At 51.9% G+C, this 19,418-nt stretch overlaps 3 protein-coding genes across 5 annotated transcripts in view; all 3 read right to left on the bottom strand.

Annotated features, from left to right (window-relative positions):
- Rpp25l (ribonuclease P/MRP subunit p25 like) overlaps nt 1-88 on the bottom strand; it is a 1,718-nt gene extending 1,630 nt beyond the window's left edge. Inside the window, exon 1 of the mRNA XM_075967422.1 lies at nt 1-88. This exon is cut by the window's left edge and continues 185 nt beyond it. The gene's annotated coding sequence lies outside the window, so the exon portion shown is untranslated.
- A 1,063-nt stretch (nt 89-1,151) lies between these two features.
- On the bottom strand, nt 1,152-9,085 carry Dctn3 (dynactin subunit 3). Its single transcript, XM_075967421.1, has 7 exons — nt 8,932-9,085; nt 7,285-7,369; nt 6,403-6,489; nt 3,383-3,466; nt 2,402-2,460; nt 1,634-1,693; nt 1,152-1,466 (listed from the first exon to the last, which is right to left on the bottom strand). Exons 1-7 carry the CDS (start codon nt 9,025-9,027, stop codon nt 1,377-1,379), a joined length of 561 nt encoding a protein of 186 aa, XP_075823536.1. The 5' UTR covers nt 9,028-9,085; the 3' UTR covers nt 1,152-1,376.
- Nucleotides 9,086-9,973: 888 nt separating this feature from the next.
- Arid3c (AT-rich interaction domain 3C) lies at nt 9,974-16,111 on the bottom strand. 3 transcript variants are annotated; one of them, XM_075968083.1, is made up of 7 exons: nt 15,803-16,111; nt 14,021-14,093; nt 12,182-12,365; nt 11,759-12,048; nt 11,014-11,196; nt 10,712-10,801; nt 9,974-10,284 (listed from the first exon to the last, which is right to left on the bottom strand). In XM_075968083.1, exons 1-7 carry the CDS (start codon nt 16,109-16,111, stop codon nt 10,184-10,186), a joined length of 1,230 nt encoding a protein of 409 aa, XP_075824198.1. In that variant the 3' UTR covers nt 9,974-10,183. The 3 variants fall into 3 exon arrangements, with proteins under 3 accessions (XP_075824198.1, XP_075824199.1, XP_075824200.1); XM_075968084.1 differs by lacking the exon at nt 10,712-10,801; XM_075968085.1 differs by lacking the exon at nt 11,014-11,196.
- Between the last annotated feature and the right edge of the window lie 3,307 nt (nt 16,112-19,418).

Below are 19,418 nucleotides of genomic sequence, written 5' to 3'. Positions count from 1 at the left end.
GAGCACGCCAGCGCCTGCAGAGGTGATGCCCGGGAGAGGAACACCTATCGGAGGAGCCCTGCGCCTGAAGAACGCGGATTTGTGCCCTTAAATGATGGAAGGCGCGCGTCACCGTTGACACACCGTATCAGTGAAGGTGAAGCATTGGTGGATACAAACTAAGGAGAGACCCTTAGTTACGGAGTTCTGAACTCCTGGGACACTGGGCAACCCTGGCAATCTTCAGTAGGGACTAAGCCTTAGCTTGTGCACAACTCATTGCCCGCAGAAGATTGGCGTATAGGCTGGGAGGATCCGGTAGTGGTGACCCTGGGAAGGGCCTGTGCCCCTACACCATCATAGCGCTTCGGCCCCGGGGGCCCACAGAGCCTAGTACAGTATCTAGAGTAAAATAGGCTCTCCGATATTTGTCCAGTGATATGCTGATTAATCACCGAAATGGCAAGAAGAATTGAGAAGAAATTAACTTTTAATTTGGTTAAAAACTCATAGGAAATTTTGGGGAAGAGCCGGCAGCTATTTGGTTGGAATAGTTGAGGATGATTGCTAGTTTCCGATTATTTTGGACACGCCGCATTTTGCCTGCCAGCAACACTCGGGTTGCGTGGTTTACAGGCAGTTGAAGAAGCCGAGGCGGTCCCTCGGACCACAAGAGGGCAGCATACACTTGGTGGAGCGCGGCTTTCCTATCCATAGTCCCTGCTCCACCTTCCCTCCCCCAGATTCTGAAATTTACTACATCCAAACCTTTGGGCTCCTCTTCTGGCTACTGATATTTGGTAGTCACAAAGCCATGCTGCCTTGCTCTAAACGTACCTGCTTTTCCCTCCATGACCATCCAGGGAGGTGGGCCCACCTGGTGGGCCTGCCACTTTCCTTGGTCTTTCCCCAAACCCTATACACAGATTAGGTGACCCTACCTGTGCCCTCGTTACCTGCCATGGGATCTGGTACTTAGAGGGTAGTTGGCAAATGTGAGATAAATAAATATGCAATGCCCCACGGTATCAATCAGATGAGCGTTCTACATCTCTCAGCAAGCTAGACCAACCAGTACAGCTCCCCAGCCCACCCTGAAGGGGGTTGACAGCTCTCGCTGTCACCACTCCGTTCTCACAGCCACGCCCATCCTAGAATGGCAAGCCAACACACTCCTTCAGGGGTTGGTTTATTGTCGGTGGAATAAATACACAGATGGGGCGCGCAAACCATGACGCTAAGGTAATCTGGTCTCTGAACGCTGGGCCCCAGTCGAACACACACGGGACGTCTTTGCGTTGGATAAATACAAAGCTGCCTCTGCCTCGTAAAGACAGGCTGGCTGTCTCAGGACCCTGGAGCTGCCACCTTTCCTGGCCTGGCCTGGCCAGCTGCTGTCACTCTTCTGCTGGCTTCACTTGCTTGGCAGCCTCGAGCTGGCAGAGCAGTTCATCCCACTGCACGAACTGCTTGGAGAGAAGCATTGTCTGCTCCTGAGTCAAGGTGATAACGGGGGTCTGAATGAGGAAGCAGAGAGACTGTGCATATGCCCACAGGGGTGGGGGAGGGAGAGGACAGAATGGGAGGAGAGCTTAGGGGTAGCAGAAACAGGCTGGGAGAGAACACCCACTAGGCCCACAAGCACGAAAGATACAGTCTTGTTATACTCCTCCAGCAGAGCCTTGGACTCCTCGGTGATGTCCACACACTGGTCCTGTGGGCCAAAGGATGGCTCAGAAAGGAGTAGAACAAAGCCCCATCTCACACTGAACTGCCTGCCTCATCATTCCCTCCAAACCTAGAGAGGATGATGCTTAGAGAACCCAGAGGAAAAGGAGCAAACTGCAAACAGGTACTTTCGGTCCTAGGCCCGGTGCCCTAGACAGCAGCCCAAGGTTTCCACACATTAACATCCCCTCCTCTTCTGTCCCTATGTTTTTTTAAGAATTTATTTGTTTTTATTTTATGTGTTTGGGTGTTTTGCCTGTATGTGTGTACCATGTACAGGCTATTCCCAAAAAGACCAGAAGAGGACGTCAGATCCTCTGGGATTGGAGCTACACAGAGGTTGGTTTTTAGGGGCCATGTGGGTGTATAGAACTGAACCCAGATCCTTGGCAAAAGCAAGTAACCCTAAGGGCCAAGCCATCTCTCCAGCATCTTTGTCCCTATTTCTAAAAAGTCTCTGAACTTGTGAGATATTTCACCCATAGTCAGAAACAAATTCCCAGGGATTATTTGGTTCCTCTCAACCTCATCCTCTACTGTAGAAGGCAAGAGACCTGGAGATGGCCCTAGGCCAGTCCTTCCCCTCTCCCACATTTCCTCCGCTGACCACACAAGGGTCTAGGAGCCTCCCTGGTGTCAGCAGACATGGTGACGCCGTCTCCACCTTCCTTTCCGGTCCCCTCTCCTTCCATACCTGCTGCTGGATGTGGATCTGGGCCAAGCGCTGCAGGCGGGCAGCATGCTCGGGAACGGCTGTAAAACACAACACACGCTGCCCAGTGATGCCTGTGCCCTCCCCCGGGACTGCTCGATAGTCTATTAGGTCGTCGGCAGGATTAGAGTATTGAGTAGAGAAGCTAAACAAACGCCAGGCTTCATCGACCCCTGTAAGCTGGAGGTGATGGCGGGGCTCCCTGCCCACCCCAGCCTCGCTTCAGGACCCACGGGGTGGGGGTAAGGGGAGAACAGGTACCCGGAAGGCAGATCCATAAAGCCCTCAGTATTGCTTCCTTAGAGCAGGGCCGCGTAGAGAGAGCTTTACCTGTTATAGGGCCTGCCCCTTTTGCTCTCAGCCCAGCAGGGCTAGAGCTTCCTGGCCTAAGGGATAAAGGAACTTAGGTAGGCTGGGAATGAATACCAGGTCCCTACACTGGCCCCTTGGGCTCCGACACCAAGAACCTTGGCCACCATGTTACGCCTGCAGCTTTAGACTGTCAGCTACTCGAGCTGATCAGGACAGGGAAAGGGAGCTGAGAGAAATACCTCTAGAGACAGACAAGATGGATATCTGGATTCAATTAAAGCTGCTGCTTGCTTGTCAAAGCCCAGGCCCAGAACTCTCTTAGCAATGCAAGCAGAAAACATTCACACAGCCGGCAGGAGCCCTGACAATAAGATCTGGGCTCTGCAGCACCCTGAAGGAGATGCTTAGGGTAGAAAGCAGACGGAATCTCCGGAGTTGGGACTGCTGGAGCCTGTGCTCGTGTCCGAGGCCCAAACTGCCTGAGGCCCTGGACCTAGGCTCTTACTGGTGGATTTTAACCATAGTCAGGAGGCAGCTACACACAGGGTAGGGAAATGATAAGGAGCAGATTCCGCATTCACACAGGGAAGACTTGGCCCCACCAACCACTTCCCCAAGCACGAGAATGGAGCTGCAGCCCCAGAGGGGTACCTTTGATAGACGCACTGTCCAGCATAGGCATCAAGGCGTCCACTTGTTCCAGGAGTGCCACCTGGGAAAGGATGAACTGTTCCTCTGCGGGACACAGACAAGACATCAGTGGTGAGACGATCATGGGCATTGCTATAGCCCTGCCCCAGTGGGCACAAGGCTGGGCCCCAAAGCTCTGAGCAGCAACTGTGCCCACTGGTCCCCTCCCCTGGGTGTTCATTCCTATCCCGCCCGGCCTTTCCTGGGTGCCCCTGCCTGACCCATCCTGAGCCTAAGAGCATCTCAGATTCTACAAATCCCTGCCCCCAAGTTTCAACCCAGATCCTTCTTCTCCAAGCTCCTACTGACCATTTAGCAAGGGCTCCAGGAAAGATCTGAAAGAGGAGACACGCAGCAGACTGTGTTGGGCAAGCTCTGCTCATGGGCCCTCAGAGCTGAGATGGACTGGGAGAGGCCAGGGCAGAGAGAGGCAGGATCTGGGCTCTTCCGTAGAGCAGAAGGAGCTCGAGAGTGAGGCTGTCATGTACAAACGACTGGGGGAAAGCATACCCGGCCATCAGAGAAGAGAATTCACGGAGCTGGCCGGGAAGGCAGGAAGGCAGACTGAAAGGCTAAAGTGTGAGGATCTTATCCTAGCAAGGAGAAGCCGACACTGGGGCTCATAAGCAGGCCTGTGACATGATGGAAATGCTTGTGAAGATGGGACAGCGTGCAGAAAGGAAAAGAAGGTGACGGAGGAAACTGCCATTGTCCACGTGTCTGTGGATGTCCACTTCCCAAGGCAGGGCACAGGAAGCGGTGGGGAAGCGGGAAGACTCCTGGAACTGGGGGTCTGAGCCGTGGTACTGGATCTAGGAGCCCTCTGACAGCCCCCTCAGCAGGAGCTGCCCCTCCTCCCTCCGGTCCTAAGTGTATATACAGCCATCATCTCTCAGGTTCCCAAAGCAGGGACAAGGACCCCTGCTTGTCCTCACGAGGACATAGACTTTCTGATTTCACCATCCGTATCTCGTGCTCAGAATAAAGCCTGGGTCACAGTGTATGAGCAGTAAATGTTTTGTTTCCCTTTATATTGCTTTCTCTTCCTTATCGTTTTTTGAGACAGGATCGTGCTACGCTGACTCGGGTAGCCTTGAACTCGTAATCCTCCTGCCTCAGTCTCCCAAGTATGAGGGAATCTAGTCACATGCCCACTGTGCCCAGCTTGGTGTCTTCTAGGTGAATGAACGATACAGGTGCTCAGAAAACTCTCCCTGTAGAATGACCGACTGAAGGGGACTTCTCCCAGGGAAGATGCTGCTCTTTCAGGGAGAGCCACCCTCTTCCCTAATTTGCTAAAATAGCAAACAGAAGGAGAAAGAGGAAAGGAACCGGCTGTATGTTCTCTAGACCTTCTAGAAAATCAGCAGAGAGGCTGGAGAGGAGACTCAGCAGTTAAGAGCACCTGCTCTTCCAGAGACCTGAGTTAGTTTCCAGCACCCATGTCAGGCAGCTCACAACTACTTGTAACTCCAGCTCTCGGGAGATATGAAGCCTTTGGCCTCCATGGGCACCGGTGCTCAAGTGCACACACCTATACTCAGACACACACCAATACATGATTAAAAAATAATAAATCTTGCCAGGCAGTAGTGTCATGCGTCTTTTATCCCAGCATTTGGAAGACAGACACAGGTGGATCTTTGTGAGTTTGAGGCCAGCGTGGTCTACAGAGTGAGTTCCAGGACAGGCTCCAAAACCCTGCCTCGAAACCTGCCCCCCAAAAAACAAAACAAAACAAAAACTTAAAGAAGAAAGGAAGAAAAAAAATCAACCACCTACTAAGAAGTTGTTCCTTTGGCCACATATAGGTAACTCTATAAAGGTAATATTGTAGACATCAAGGAATAGGTATTGTTCAAAAACGAATGTCCTGTGTTATCATGGCAAAGCATGCCACAGTGTCACTCGGCATGTTGTTGGCATTGTTGCAGACAGTTAAGGGCAAAGTTCTTGCCAAGAGAATCAGTGTGTGACCTGCATACTAAACACTACCAGAGCCGAGACAGCTTCCTGCCAAGAGCGAAGGGAAATGATCAAAGGAGGGAGTCAGAACGGCACCTGGTCCAACCCGAGCAGCAGACTGCCCACAGGGAGGCACTCTTGAGGATATGAGGGGGCCTGAGCACTAAGCCATTGCCTATGAACTTATGACTTCACGAACAGAAAGGAAGGATGCAGACTGTAAAGAACAAAAGATGAGATAGTCTCACTTCTCCTGAGTGACAATACTCTCTTGCCCACTCCTCCCAGGAAGAGCCTCTGCCAGTGGGCAGTGAGGAAGATCATAAAGGAGAAAGTCCTAGACGGGCCTTTGAGAGGACACTGAAGTAGCACTGCAGGCCCAGAGGTGACACTACGCCCAGCGTTGACTACAAACTCGCAGGATCACCATAGGCCTTAGCCCAGAGCAAGGCCTGCGTTCAAGAAGGTAGTTGGAGGGCTGGAGAGATGACTCAGTGGTTAAGAACACCAGCTGCTCTTCCAGACGTCCTGAGTTAATTCCCAGCAACCACATGGTGGCTCACAACCATCTGTAATAAGATCTGGCACCCTCCTCTGGCGTGTGTGTGGACATACGTGGAGGTAGAATGTTGTATATAAAATAAATAAATAAATAGAAGGTAGTTTGAGCCAGGTGGTGGTGGTGCACATGCCTTTAATCCCAACACTTGGGAGACAGAGGCAGGCGGATCTCTGTGAGTTGGAGGCCAGCCTGGTCTACAAGAGCTAGTTCCAGGACAGGCTAAAGAAGGTAGCTGGCAGGCTATTTGTATGGTAGCATGGAAGAGGGATGCCATCACTGCGGGCTCCTCCACAGCTGACACCCTCAGGTGCCTGTGCACATGGAGTCTAGCATCACCTGTTAAGATGAACTGCACCTAATACCCCCAGGTTCCTGTGCACAGAGTCTAGTATCACCTGCTAAGATGAACTACACCTAATACCCTCAGGTGCCTGTGCACAGAGTCTAGCATCACCTGCTAAAATGAACTGCAACTTTGAAGCATCAGGCATGGCAATGCGATCGATGTATTCAGGATCCAGGTATTTGATCAGGTCTTCAACTAGCAAAGTTTCAGTAAAGAAAAAAAAAAAACAGTAACGGGACTTTAGTTTATAAAGGAAATTTAGAGACTGGCAAAAATAGTTGAACAGGTATAGGTAATTGCTGCCAAGTCTGGTGATCTGAGTTTGATCCCTGGAACCTACATGGTGAAAGGAGAACTGACTCCCACAGGCTGTCCTCTAACCATGCACGCACACACATACACACACACCATATAAATGTTAAAAATATTTACGTTTGGGAAGGGCTAATCCTTGGGGAGATCCCTGAATTATGAGCTGGCCACACAGTGCCAGATGAGCACACCCACTGGGTCCCCTACTCCCCAAATCACCTAGCATCACCATCTGCGGGCTGACCTCATGCTTTGGGGCCAAAACCAAAAAAAACTGCCACCGCTCTGCCGCACCCCTCCCCCCAGATTCCCGCTGACCTAGTCTTCACCAGGGTACCCTTCTCAGTGCCACAAGACAAGCTAGCATTTTGTCTAATTCCGAGTTACTGAAAAAAATTACCAGCTACAATCATTTAAAATGTTGGCTGAACCAACACTGCCTAGAGAAATGCCGCACCCTGTCCCCCTTCTCCACCGGGGAGAGCTCTGTGGAAGAGCTTACTTCCAGCTGCCAACCCTGGACACCAGGCATAGGCCTGGCATTCGTCCCTAAGAAAGCACGCCCCAGCCTACCACATCAGCAGTCACGTGCCTTCCGTTCTCGAGGTGTTGTTCTAGTGACAGACGGGCTGAAGGGCAGGAAGGCAGAGCGACTGGACGCCTAACAGAAGTACTTACTCTTTTTGTAGAGAATCTTCACCCTCTCCCTCTTGCTGGCAATGTTCCCTAAAGCCACCTGCACCTTGACCAGACCGTCAGCCACCTGAAAGGAAGTGGAGGTTAATTCCAAAGTCAGACACTTGAATTAAGATTTACAAGAACCCGGATGTCGTGGGTCATGCCTTTATAATCCCAACACTCCGGAGGCAGAGGCAGGCAGATCTCTGTGAATTAGAGGCCAACCTCTGTAGAAATAAACAGGCTAGCTAAGGGATAAAACAATTATATTTGTTATTTATTATAAGAGGAAAAACTCACAGAACAGGAAACAAGAAATCCAAGTTCCGCTGTGTCCCATGGGAATCACCCAGAGAGAGAGCCCCTGGGGAGCGATTGCAGTTCTCCCTCGGTCCCAGAAGCCACGCCTTAACTTAGATCCACCTCTTAAAGATAATTGGCTAATAAGGTTTTCTCCTTCATCCCCCCCCCCCCGCCCTTTGTCTAAACAAGAGCGATCCAAACCCAATACAAAACTATATTCAATAGGAACAGATATCAAGTATAAAATTACAAACAACATAAGCAATATTAAGCAAGGAACATATGACAAATGTTTTAATAAACATTCTATCCCAAGGGGTCTAAATCTTGCATCGCAAATAAGCTTAGCTAAATCGTGAGTACAGAGATACACACTGGAGACATGACGGCGTGAGAGGGGCAACTGGACCTATGGAAGCAAAGGGGCCTGCGGAGGGCTCAAAAGTACAATATTCCAACAGTAAGTGGTCAGTTAGGGGGGGAGGCTGAGGAAGTAGATGAGTTGTCAAGGTTTTTGTTTTTGCAGAAGGTGAGGAATACTAATACTAAAGGAACAAATACACGAGGACACACACAACACTGACAGTAGCAGCCAGAGACAAGAGGAAAAGGAAAATCAGGAGGGTCATAGATGCCAAAGGATAGAGTGCTTTGAAAAGCTGGTTCTCAAGTTGGAACACAATCTGCTGGTGATGTTTGCACAAAAAGCACATAGACCTTTGATGTACTTAGCTCCAAAGCATCCCTGACACTACCAGACGTTCTCCAATAAATGACTTCCCCATCATAAAAAGGGATTTAAGGGTACCTAAGCTTTTTGTCAAAATTCAGACATTATGTTCGCCCACATCTGAACACCCAGCACTCAGTTCCTAACCTCCCTTATCTGGGCCTACTCAGATCTCAGTTCTGAACCCTGGAGGCTTCTTCATCCACCTGTGCTCAGCCTGTATGGCTCTCGTCCCCGTGCAATTAATTTCTCAGGGTCCCAGAACCACACTCCATTGCGGCCTTCAGCTCTTACTGAAACTCCCATTAATCAGTTTTTGAATTTGTCTAATCTCCTTCGCGCGCCTGTGAGAGCAAGGGTGGAGTTTTAGTAAACGTTCTCACTGAGCCCATCTCAAAAAGGCTTAAGTATCCGTCCCTCACCCCCGCTCATCCCAATCCCCTCGAGAACGGATCCCGAGGGTCCGATTCGTTCCAGGATGTCCCGGATCTTTGTTATTTCAAAGGCTGGGCTGCGGACGACGGAACAGAAGTGGCTGCATCCGTCCCGAGGGCAGGACCACTGGCCCGCTCCTGTCCTGCCCCAGAAACGGATCATTGGACCGGACCGCTCACCTTCCTGGAGCCCCGGGTCCCGCCCGGCCCGTACACCCAGCGCTCCAGCTCCTCCACTCGGGACTGCAGCCGCTGCACATCGGTCAAAGCCGCCATCACTTCTGCTGCCCGGCCTCAGCGGCCCGAAACAGCCAGAGGGTGGGACGTCCGCCCAAAGAAGAAGTCTGGCCAATCCTAGAGCACCGTTGCTCCTTGAAGGAACTGACGTAACCGTTTAGTCTTTGGATGTCGGAAGTAACCAGACAGCTGTCAAAGCAATCTGGTTACCTAGGTAACGTTCTGGGTCCCGGCCTTATCCCGGTTTCCAGGGCCTAGTTGTCAAGACTTTTAGTGTTCTAATTTCAGGATACAGAGTCTTTTCCACCCCATTCCCTGAGGGTGCGCGTATAAATACATCCACTATTCCAGGACAGGTTCATACCCACCCGCAACAAAAAACGTGAGCAGAAGTGGCTGGATTTTTAGAGAACTCTACACATCCCTTGCCACACACTAATACTGGTCAGAAGGCAGCTTCCCGGGCGAGACACCATACATTTTTGGAATCTTTTAAGGCTCAAGTGAATTGCACCTAAGCCTCTCATCGTCAGGACTTACACCAGTCCGATCTGAGTCGGTGTTCTGTGTGGTGGTACTAGGAGAGAAAGCAGGGGGATCGCTTCAAGTTTGACGCCAGCCTGTTCCACACAGTGGACTCAAGACCGGTCGGGAGACAACACAGCGAAAGTCTGTTTTATTTTTTTAAAAGTGCCCTTCTATTCTCACCGGACTCTGCCATTTGCCCTTCCATTTGGACAGCTCAATGCAGCCTGTGTACCGTTCACCTCCCAGACCCAAGTACGAAGAGGAGGCATGAGAGATGGAGGAAGTACAGCTTTATTTTCCAGATGCGACCCAAAGGGACATCTTCACATTTAAATCCAATCCTTTACCTGCCCCCTGAAAAGGCGCAGAGTTGACTCAAAGAGGTGGGGTACCATAGATGGATAGGGCTCACATGAGGAGACGAGAGGGGTTACTGGGGGAAGAACTCTTTGGTAGATGCTGCTGAAATCAGCTAGGGGGTGGTGTCGTCCTTTTAAAATGAGGTAGATGGAACATACTACGACATCCCTTTGGTGTGGAGGTGGCATGCTGTCATCTCCCAGGACTGGATCCCAGAGTGGGCATCATAGCCTGAAAGAATCAAGATGGGAGAGTACCTTCTCTCCCATGCAGTGATACTGGGACTCTTAGCTCTCAGTAGCTGCTTTCAGGGCAAGGTGCTGGAGGGGGGTCCTGTGGAGGGTGGAGGTGCAGGATTGGTTGGCCCCAAGGAAGCTGGCACAGGCTGGCGGCGAGCAAAGAGGATACCTGACAAAGGGGCGAAGAGAGAGTAAAATGCAAACATAAACAGGAGAGGGTGGGACCCAAAATCAAAAAGGTGTCTGGATTCTTAGAGAACCACAACATCCCTTGCCACACACTACCGAGGACAAGTCCCTCTGGCCAGTGAGAAGCTTCTACGTCAATGTTGATACCCGTAAGTGGATAAACAATAAATACTAACGCAGAGACCCATGACAAAGCCGACATCCCATGGCCACCATGCCGCAGAGACCATGCTGGGACCCCATGCCATGCAGACATTTTCTCCAGCCCATTTTAGTGGAACAATTCTCTGAACCCCCACGCATGTTCAGATACCCTTGAACCTCATGCTAGTAGAGAAGATCTAATATCCCCATTCCAGTCTAAGCACCAACTTCATGCCAGTGTAGACAGCCTATAGTACCCATACCAGTGTAGACCACCCCATTGATCTCTAGCGCCATGTTGATACTGCTGATGCCACTGCCTGCCAGATTGAGGGGCCCATCCAATCGCTCTTCTGTCCAGAAGAAGGCAGGGGAGTCACATTTTGGGGAGTGAGATTTTGCACTTATTCCTATGGATAGTCCCCATTTCACTTGAATCCCTTACCATAACAATGTGGCTGTCTATAGGAGGATCTGTCTGTACCACCTCCAACATCCATCAAGTGAAGTCTATCTTCCCTCAGTACACAAGCCCCAAACCCTTCACTAACAAGCCCTTCCTCACCCCTTAGAGGAACTTTGCCACGAGGTAGAAAACTGGGGGGTGCCCCCAGTCGAGGTGGGTCCACGGAGCCCATCAGCACAGCCTTCTTCTCTGGAGGCTCTTCTGGGGCCAGCTTCTCCCGTGCAGCCTCGAAGGCCAAGCCCACAGGTAGTGCTGGACGAGGGGGTGGAATCCCAGTCTCTTCTGGGGGGAGGGGAGAACAAGTCACTAGGCTCCTTTGGCCCAAGCTACCTGTGTTTGTATTTGATTCTCCTCTAGGCCTGGGACCAAAAGCGGTCACGCCGGCTGATAAACAGGTTAAGTCTCTCCTCCCATCCAGAGGTTCTGAAGATGCGGAGAATAAGGGCCAGCATAGTGGTCTAGGCTGGTTTATGTCAGAGAATGTGCAAGCTCTCCTTGCTCTTTGTCCTTAAATAATCCCCTTGCTCTTTGTCCTTAAATAATCCAAGTTACAGGGGTAGCAAACTACATCCAAATGGGACCCCATGTGGACAGCTGTGGAATAAAGCTGCCATGAAGAACCTTCTCTTGAGCTTCAGACCTCACGTTTCTCACGACTTTCTTGACCTCAAGGCTCAGGATCACTAACTTAGAGATTCCAAAACCTATCCCCATCAGATCTTGCTGCTCTCATATCGCAACGCTTCTCACACCCGAGTCCCTATATTTTGATATTCCCTGTGTTTCAATGCTTTCATAGATCTCAGAGACGCCATTTCCCAAACTCCGCCCCCTCCCCTCGCACCTTTCTTTACAGGGCTCGGGCTCAGTTTAGCGCACGCGTGGGCAGGCAAGCCTGTAGCAGAACCCTTGGCAGGACCGGGGCAGCTCTGGATCGCGGCCGGGGCGGGGCCATGACCCGAGGCGGGGCCAGGAGCTCCCCGAGGTGTCTGTCCTGCTAAGCTGAAGAGCGGGACCGCGGTGTAAGCCTGGCGACGGCCCTCACGGCGATTGCTGTCTATGGCAGCCTGGAGCTCCCCTGGGGAACTGAGTGCCCGCGTCTCGCACTCATATGGGTACAAATACTTCATGTACCTAAGGGCGGACGGATGGGCGGTGGGAGGTCGGACCCGAGCGGATCGTCCCTCCCTCGCCCCGCTCTTCACTCCCCCGCCCCACCCAGCCCCTCTTGTTTTGCCCCAGGGCCCATGCCCTCTGCTGTCCTCACTGGGTGCGTAGTGTGAAGGCGGCAGAGGTGATGGTGGTTGGCAAACTGAGGCCGCGTGTGACCTCTCTCCACACTTTTCTGTTGATGACTTCTACCAGGCCACCCTTGGCTGTCACTAGGCGAAACAACGCATACAGGTCCAACACTTGTTTGGCCATGATGGGCACCCGATTCACTGGCGTCCCTGGTGTGAAGTGGGTAGAAAGTCAGGACACCAAGATTAGGCCTCGTCTGAGGTCATCTCTGGGGACTGAAGGTCATCTCCATGAGGCTTGGGTAAGGACACAGCAACCGAAAGGACTGAAGGGAGGAGTAGGAGGAAGGACAGGAAACTAAGACAAGAAATCAGCTCAGTTGTCCTGAAAGGGCCCGAAGGTAAATGGTAAGACTTGGTGGGCCAAAGGGTGCCTGTCACAGACACCTAACTCTGCAGCTGTATCCCGAGAACAGCCTTAGACGATATCTAAGAGGAGGGGCATGGTTGTGCTCCAATGAAACTTTTATTCACAGGCTCTGAAATTAGAATCTCACAGCCTGAAAATGTTTTACCTCTTTTAAGTCTGTTTTCTAAATATGTAGAAACATGAAAAGCCATTCGAATCTACCAGACTGACAGAGTCGGCCTGAAAACTAGTTCAATTTGCTGGGCAGACTGTAGGAAGAACTTCCGTCTGTGCTCAAGAGCTATATTCCCCAAAGCAGCAACCCTGGGAGGCTGCAGTAAGCCAGGGGACAGCAGATGCAAGAGAATCAGCTCCTGCCTGGGCCAGCCACCTCCTCAGCCTAGCCACCCCCGCCAGCCGGTCCTGACAAAGGGGCCTGTCTGAGCTGAGCGATGGGCCCCAGTTAATTCCTTACCGATCCCTGGCCCCTTCCACCAGCGCCTTTGGACCCGAACAATTAGCTGCGGCCTGATTAATGGGGGGAAATTATCGGCCCCGCGAGACCTCCTCCCCCTGCAGCCGAGCAGAGGGAGGCAGGGCTTGGGGTGTGGGCAGCGGCGGTCAGACCATACCACTCCGTTACCAGGCGAGAAGGTCCCCGGAAGGGTGCAGAGAGGGAATACTAAGACTACCACGACCAAGTGTCCTTGGGGAGCAAGAAAGCCTGGGGTCCTCACACGGGGCTCTTAGGAAGGGACCAGAAAATGTTGCTGAGTGCTGGACTGGGGACTGGGGAGACTTGGGCCAGAAGATGTACTGGAGGGGGGCAGTGCGGACAGTTAATTAGCGGCTTATCAGGCTGCTTTCTGAGTGAGTTAATTAGCTTTGGAGAGAGAGATAATGAGTCAGTGTTCAGTCCCATGAATCTGGGGAGAGGCGGAAGTGATGGACTGCTGCCCACCCTCATCCCTCCTGAACCTCTTCTGTGTTCTTTCAACACTGAGGTTTTCTGGAGAGCAATTCCTTCTCTGTTGCCCAATTCATACGGCCTCAGGCCATCCTTCAGGAAAGCCTTTCTTCAGTCTAATCCTAGTCCTTCCTGCTGCAGAACAGGTAGGGAGTGCCCTGGCTAAGGGAAATGGAATAGAGAAGGCTGGGGAGGGTTTACTGTATACAACCAAGGATTCTGGTTGGTCCTAACTACTGGGACCCTCCTCTCTCAAGTCAGTCCCAACCAGCTCTCCCCCCCCTTCCTAATTGATCTCACACTCATTAACCTGCCTATGAGCTGGGCACTAATTAATCCCTGGTGGAGAAGGGAGGCAGGGTCAGAGGTTAAGGATGCTATCGAGAGCCCAAAGGACAGGTACCACCAACCTCAGGACTCTGCAGGGAGGACCTCACCTGGGGACTATGCCTTGAGATCTTCCAGGGTGCTCCCCAACACTTTACTCACCTCTCTTCTGCATGAAGCTAAACAGGTCATCCAGAAATTCCTTCCTCTTGGGGTCCGCATCGAGTTCATACAGCTGAGGAAGGACCAAGGTCATTCTCCACATCCACTGGCCCCTCCCTCCTGGAACCCCAACTCAGGTGGTACCCTGGACAAGAGTTCTTGGTGAAAGGGTGAATGGAACCTGAATGTGAACTCTCTGGCCTCAGACCCACTCCCAGGTGCAGACAGGGTGCCTGAATCTAATATATTCGAGAGACCTGTCCTAGCTAGTGGTACCCTAGGTGGCTCAAACCTTGCATCTGACAAATATGGGGGTGGGGAGAGAACAGGAAGGCACTTCAGTGGCTCGGTCTGCTCTTTAGGACAGAGTCTCGACCATACTGAGGATGGACATTTGGAGTCTCAGGACGGAAGCCAGGCTGGGGCTAAACGCCACACCCAGAAGACTGATGAGTATCTGAAGTATTTATTCATTCCTCTTCATCTGTATAAGGACATCATGTATATCCTTGTGGGCCAGGATACAAACTAGGGTGAGTTCAGGCAGGAAGAGAAGATCCTTATAGACGCCATCTTGTCTGATCCCCTTCCAGAGGTGGTTACTGTGTCTACCATAGAAGTTATCATACAGGCACTGGCTACATGACACACGGAATCTAAGATGTCAGAATATAAAGAATCTACTGGTCACCACCACCTCCAACATTACCTCCCAAGTCTAAAACGAACAGTTCTGGAGTAATGGAGTCATTGGTTCAGAGAAACAGTGTCTCAGCATCCGCTGGCTGTGAGTAGCAAAGACAGTAACATTGCATCCCCCAATAACAACTCTCCAAGTAAAACCCTCCCATAAGTATCAAACCCCAGAGACATAGCTTTGGACCACACACATGACCCAGAGTTCTAAGCCTCACATGGGTACCTACAATGACACCCACACTTCCTCAGTCATAAGCCCAGAACAAAGCCCTAAAGAAACAGCCACTAGAAATCTCCAAGGTAACAAGGTCCTGAGTGACACTCACGGTTTTACGCTAATGCCACAGAACACCAGCACTAGAAAATACCCCAAACCAACCCCCTATGAGTAACACCATGAGAACGGCACACCTGGAAACCACAGCCCTGAGTAACGATGGTGACAGCCTGGCCTACTGTCCCTAGAATAACACCGGAAGGGTTAGGAAAAGGTCATGTACATAAAGACCTGTAGTGCCCATTCTGCACAGGGGCCTCCGTTACACTGCAGCTGAAATGACCAGCACAAGCTGGGAGCTGACACCCGGGAATTTAGGCTAGGGGGAAAGACTGGATGGCAAAGAAGTGTGGCAGGAAAGAGGACGGGTATACCAGCCTGCGAAAAGGAGAAGCAACCTCTATCCTCTGTCCAAAGACAGTGGACAGTGTGAGACTCTCTCTCTGGTCCTTGTCATTTGTTATGAAAGGGCAGCTAGGGTCGTGTTGCCGTGGGTTCCTCAGATTCCAGGTCTCCCTCCCTCAAAGGCCCTCACACTCACTCTGCCTCCATTTCAGACTCATCAATGGCCTCCAAGGGTCAGTTCCCATGTTTCCGGGATCTCCTATACCTCTTAATGAATTCTGTGCACTTTCCCCATGTTTCCATGGGTGTCTCTCCTGACTCATCACTATCCGTCCTCCAGTCTTCTCGCTCTCCGGGTCTCTGTTTTACATCCTGCAGAGGCTGGTAGGGATGTGTGGACCGCTTTTGTCAGTGGGGAGGAAGGAGGGACAGCCTGGCAGTGATGGAGAGAGGGTTCCTACCTGCTTAAACTGTTCCTCATAGGTCCACTCATGTGGTTGGAGTCCAGGGGGCTGGTTGGAAGGTGAGTTGGGACACCGGGCTTCTGGATGGCTCTCCTCCGCTGCCTCCTCTTCTGCTAAGGGTGCCTCTCCCTCCTCATCTTCTTCAGCGTCCTCCTCTTCGTCAGCCCTAACCACTCCTAAAGCCCCCTCAGCCTGTAGGGTCCGGGCGCTAAGCAGAGGAGGCTGTGGAAGCGGTAGGCGTGGAGGGGCCAAAGGCCCCACCCCTTGGGCCAGCCGAGCTGCCTGCTGCCTCTGCAGGGCCTCCATTACAGCTTCCAGGCGCAGTCCCCCTGCTGGGGGTGTTCCTGGTACCAGGCGGGGCCCCGAGGAAAGGGCCGTCTGTGGGGAAGGAAATTATGAGTACTGGGTCTCGCTGCACCCACACCCTACGACAAAAGGGTAGATGCGCATGGATTCAGGGGCATACATGGAGCTCTAAGGAAAGGGCAAATAGATCCAACTGAATAGAGACAGAAGGGTAGAGGGAGCAAAGGGACAAGAGGCCAGACCTAGGGAGTCAGACATGGTCAGAGACTGAGAATAGGAAGAGGCCAAGCAAATTGGAAAGAGTAACAGGAACCAAGGAAGAGTGGTGCAGAGAGATGGGACGCACACACACACACAGGCACACACACGTACACACAGACACAATGACAGGGAGATACGAAGACAGAGACTTGAGGAGAGATCGGTGGGGAGACAGAGGCTGAGGAGAACCAAGGAGGAAAGGGAGGGTTGGAGGGAGGGAGGAAGGGAGGGAGGGAAGGAGGGAGGGAGGGAGGGAGACAGAGAGAGACAGACAGAGAGAAAGAGAGAAAGACACACACACACACACAGAGAGAGAGAGAGAGAGAGAGAGAGAGAGAGAGAGAGAGAGAGAGAGAGAGAGAGAGAGAAGATAAAATACCTAAGAAAGAGGGAGAGAGACAGAGAGCTGAAAAGAGACAGTAAGATGGGTTGAGAGAGACGCGGGAAGACCGACGCAAAAGGAGAGAGAAAAGATTAGAAAGAGTCAGAAAATAGAGGACACTGACAGAAAAACGGGATAGAAAGGTAAAAGATGAGAATCAAGAATCGAAGAGGTACAGAAAGAGGGCAGCAGTGGCTGGGTCTGGGACAGGGACAGTACCAGACGGGCATGAGGCCGCGGGTCACTGCGCCTGAATCTCGGGCTCTGGTCGCTCTGCAGCTACACTCACCTGCCTGGCACCGCCCGAAGCCCCCGGTGTCTCCACGGCGGCCCCTCTGCCCCACCGCCTTTCGGGCGGCTCCTGTCTTTCTGGGTTCCCTGCGCAGGGTCCCCCGCTGTGCGCTCCAGCCGCCTTGCGCTCTTCTGATCGCGGTGCGTTTACTGGCGGTTGCTCGGCTGCCTGCGGTCCCGGGGGCGGGACCCGAGTCCAGCAGGGCGGGCGCTGGCGGGAGGGCTCAGCGGGGGAGGCCAGGGTGGGCTCAGCCCCTCTTAGCCCCCCAACAGGTGTCTCCCACCTTCCTTACAGCCAGACTCAAGGGAGGGGGCGCCGGAGAGCTATGGGGAAATCACGCATGGGAGAGTGAGGAGTCCACAGCTAATAAACTCCGACCCATAGCCCCGCCCAGCCTCACAAGTGTCTCCCCAAATCCACAATCAGTGCCCTCCGTCACACATTAACACATCTTGTCACAAGTTCAGGCCCAATCTTACACATTCCGTTTAAAAGGTCAAGGGCCTGGGCAAACTGTGATCACACGAAATCACTCTGCAGGATGTTGGGGTGAATGTGGAAAGCCTGGCCAGAACAGAGCTTCGCCTCGCGCCTTGCTCACGTGTCATCGCCAAGTGCAAGAGTGTGCCAGTTTGTGTACAGGTATGCACAGGCCAGTGGCCCTATGTCTGTGCCCTTACACACTCAGAGGTCTCTGGGTTGCCTGCACACCCACACTAGAATATACACTCCATAGGAGATATACAGGCATAGACACATCTCTTTTTAAAAACCTCATTCGACATTCTCCTAAGGATTTCCAAGCATGCATGGAAGAGAGAAGAGTATAATGACTCTTGACTTCTCATTGTTTATACCAGCGATCAGCAGTTTGCCCATCTTCACACACATTCTCCACTCAGGTGTCCCTGACTTCCAAATCTGTGTGCCCAGACCCCTTGAGCCAACTGCCCTGGGCCTATCCTACCCCTCTAGTTCTCTGATTGGGGAGTCCTGACTGGCAGGTCACAGTTTCTCCTCTGAGCAGCCTGTCTGAACCTATTCCTCTCAGGTACCCTCATATAGTCTGAGTTGCTTTTTGTGGCCAAAGAGACCTACCTGCCAAGGCGTGAGATCGCCATAAGCTGGGTGAGCAGCAAATCTCTGCAGGGACGACACCTGAACGGCTATGCCACTTCACCAAACCCTATCCTCAGACTTCACACTCAGTGGAGCACATATGCCTCAGGACAGACAAGCCTACATGGCTGGAATCTGTCATGACCTTCCTCCTTCCTCAGTCTCCTCCAGTTAGCTATCTCCTCTTAGTCTCAGCTTGCCCTAGCCCCAGACCCGCCATTCTGGTGCCACCCATGATCGCCTGCCTCTACCATCCACCTTGTTTGAAATCCAGCTCCTATTGTAGCACCAATTGCTTGCTCTCGGTGGCCATCCCTGGCCATGCTGGGGCTCTGTGTCTTTCCCCTCACATATCAGATCGCATAGCCAGTCCCAATCCTCTTCCAACCCCCCAATCCGTGATGAACCCCTCATCTTCTGTAGTGAGATCTCACCCTGTACTCGTGTATGTCTGAGGATGCATTCTCTCCTGCAGAACTCCCATGCCCCACTGTGCTAGGCTCACAAAGGGGTGCATTAGTGGGATTAGTGCATAGGGGCAGATGGTCATGTCCTGGGGTGTTGTGGATGACTGGAGGGTAAAGGGTAGAGATGTGTGTACCGAACTCTGGAGTCCACTTTGCTCCTTTCTCTTCTAACTTCTGCTGCCTGCTTAGAGGTGTCTGGAGATAAGGATGTTAAGATTCCCTGGGAAAATAGGTACTGGTTTGGGGAAACTCCAGTTCTGAGATGCTGGAGATGACTTTTTGTGGGTCTTGATGGGAGGGGGTACAAAAGTAGGCATCTCCCTTACCTCCAAATAAGAGTCAAATGAAATGAACCCACCTTTGGGACCTGGATCAGAAAAACTACAACTAGGAAGGAGTAAAAGAGAGAAATAGGCTACTGGAATCTGATTTTATTTATTTTATTTTTTAAAGTTATTTATTTATTTATTATGTATACAACATTCTGTCTGTGTGTATGCTTGTAGGCCAGAAGAGGGGAGGGCACCAGACCCCATTACAGATGGTTGTGAGCCACCATGTGGTTGCTGGGAATTGAACTCAGGACCTTTGGAAGAGCAGGCAAAGCTCTTAACCTCTGAGCCATCTCTCCAGCCCCTGGGATCTGGTTTTAAAGGAAAGGCTGCGTCTTCCCCCACCACATACAGGCTTTCCATTCCTCAGAGACAGGACAAATGACCTAGACCTTCAGAAACCAACACACATTTGTTGAGTGCTATGGTAGGTACTGTTAGGCACAGGCCCAAC

This window comes from Microtus pennsylvanicus, chromosome 3 (genome assembly GCF_037038515.1).
Source record: "Microtus pennsylvanicus isolate mMicPen1 chromosome 3, mMicPen1.hap1, whole genome shotgun sequence".
Classification (NCBI taxonomy): domain Eukaryota; kingdom Metazoa; phylum Chordata; class Mammalia; order Rodentia; family Cricetidae; genus Microtus; species Microtus pennsylvanicus.
Note: the sequence above shows the minus strand (reverse complement) of the source record. Positions and strands in the feature narration are given on the sequence as shown.

What these genes read in the sequence shown, in the direction of transcription:
- Dctn3 (XM_075967421.1), bottom strand. Translation starts at nt 9,027, where the DNA reads ATGGCGGCTTTGACCGATGTGCAGCGGCTGCAGTCCCGAGTGGAGGAG. An exon ending in GGACCCGGGGCTCCAGGAAG is followed by an intron (nt 7,370 to 8,931) that starts GTGAGCGGTCCG and finishes ACTTCCTTTCAG; the next exon opens with GTGGCTGACGGTCTGGTCAA. An exon ending in GTTGCAGTTCATTTTAGCAG is followed by an intron (nt 3,467 to 6,402) that starts GTGATGCTAGAC and finishes TGTGTCCCGCAG; the next exon opens with AGGAACAGTTCATCCTTTCC.
- Arid3c (XM_075968083.1), bottom strand. Translation starts at nt 16,111, where the DNA reads ATGGAGGCCCTGCAGAGGCAGCAGGCAGCTCGGCTGGCCCAAGGGGTG. An exon ending in TAGCTTCATGCAGAAGAGAG is followed by an intron (nt 12,366 to 14,020) that starts GTGAGTAAAGTG and finishes ACTTCACACCAG; the next exon opens with GGACGCCAGTGAATCGGGTG. An exon ending in CCCGAGCCCTGTAAAGAAAG is followed by an intron (nt 11,197 to 11,758) that starts GTGCGAGGGGAG and finishes CCCTCCCCCCAG; the next exon opens with AAGAGACTGGGATTCCACCC.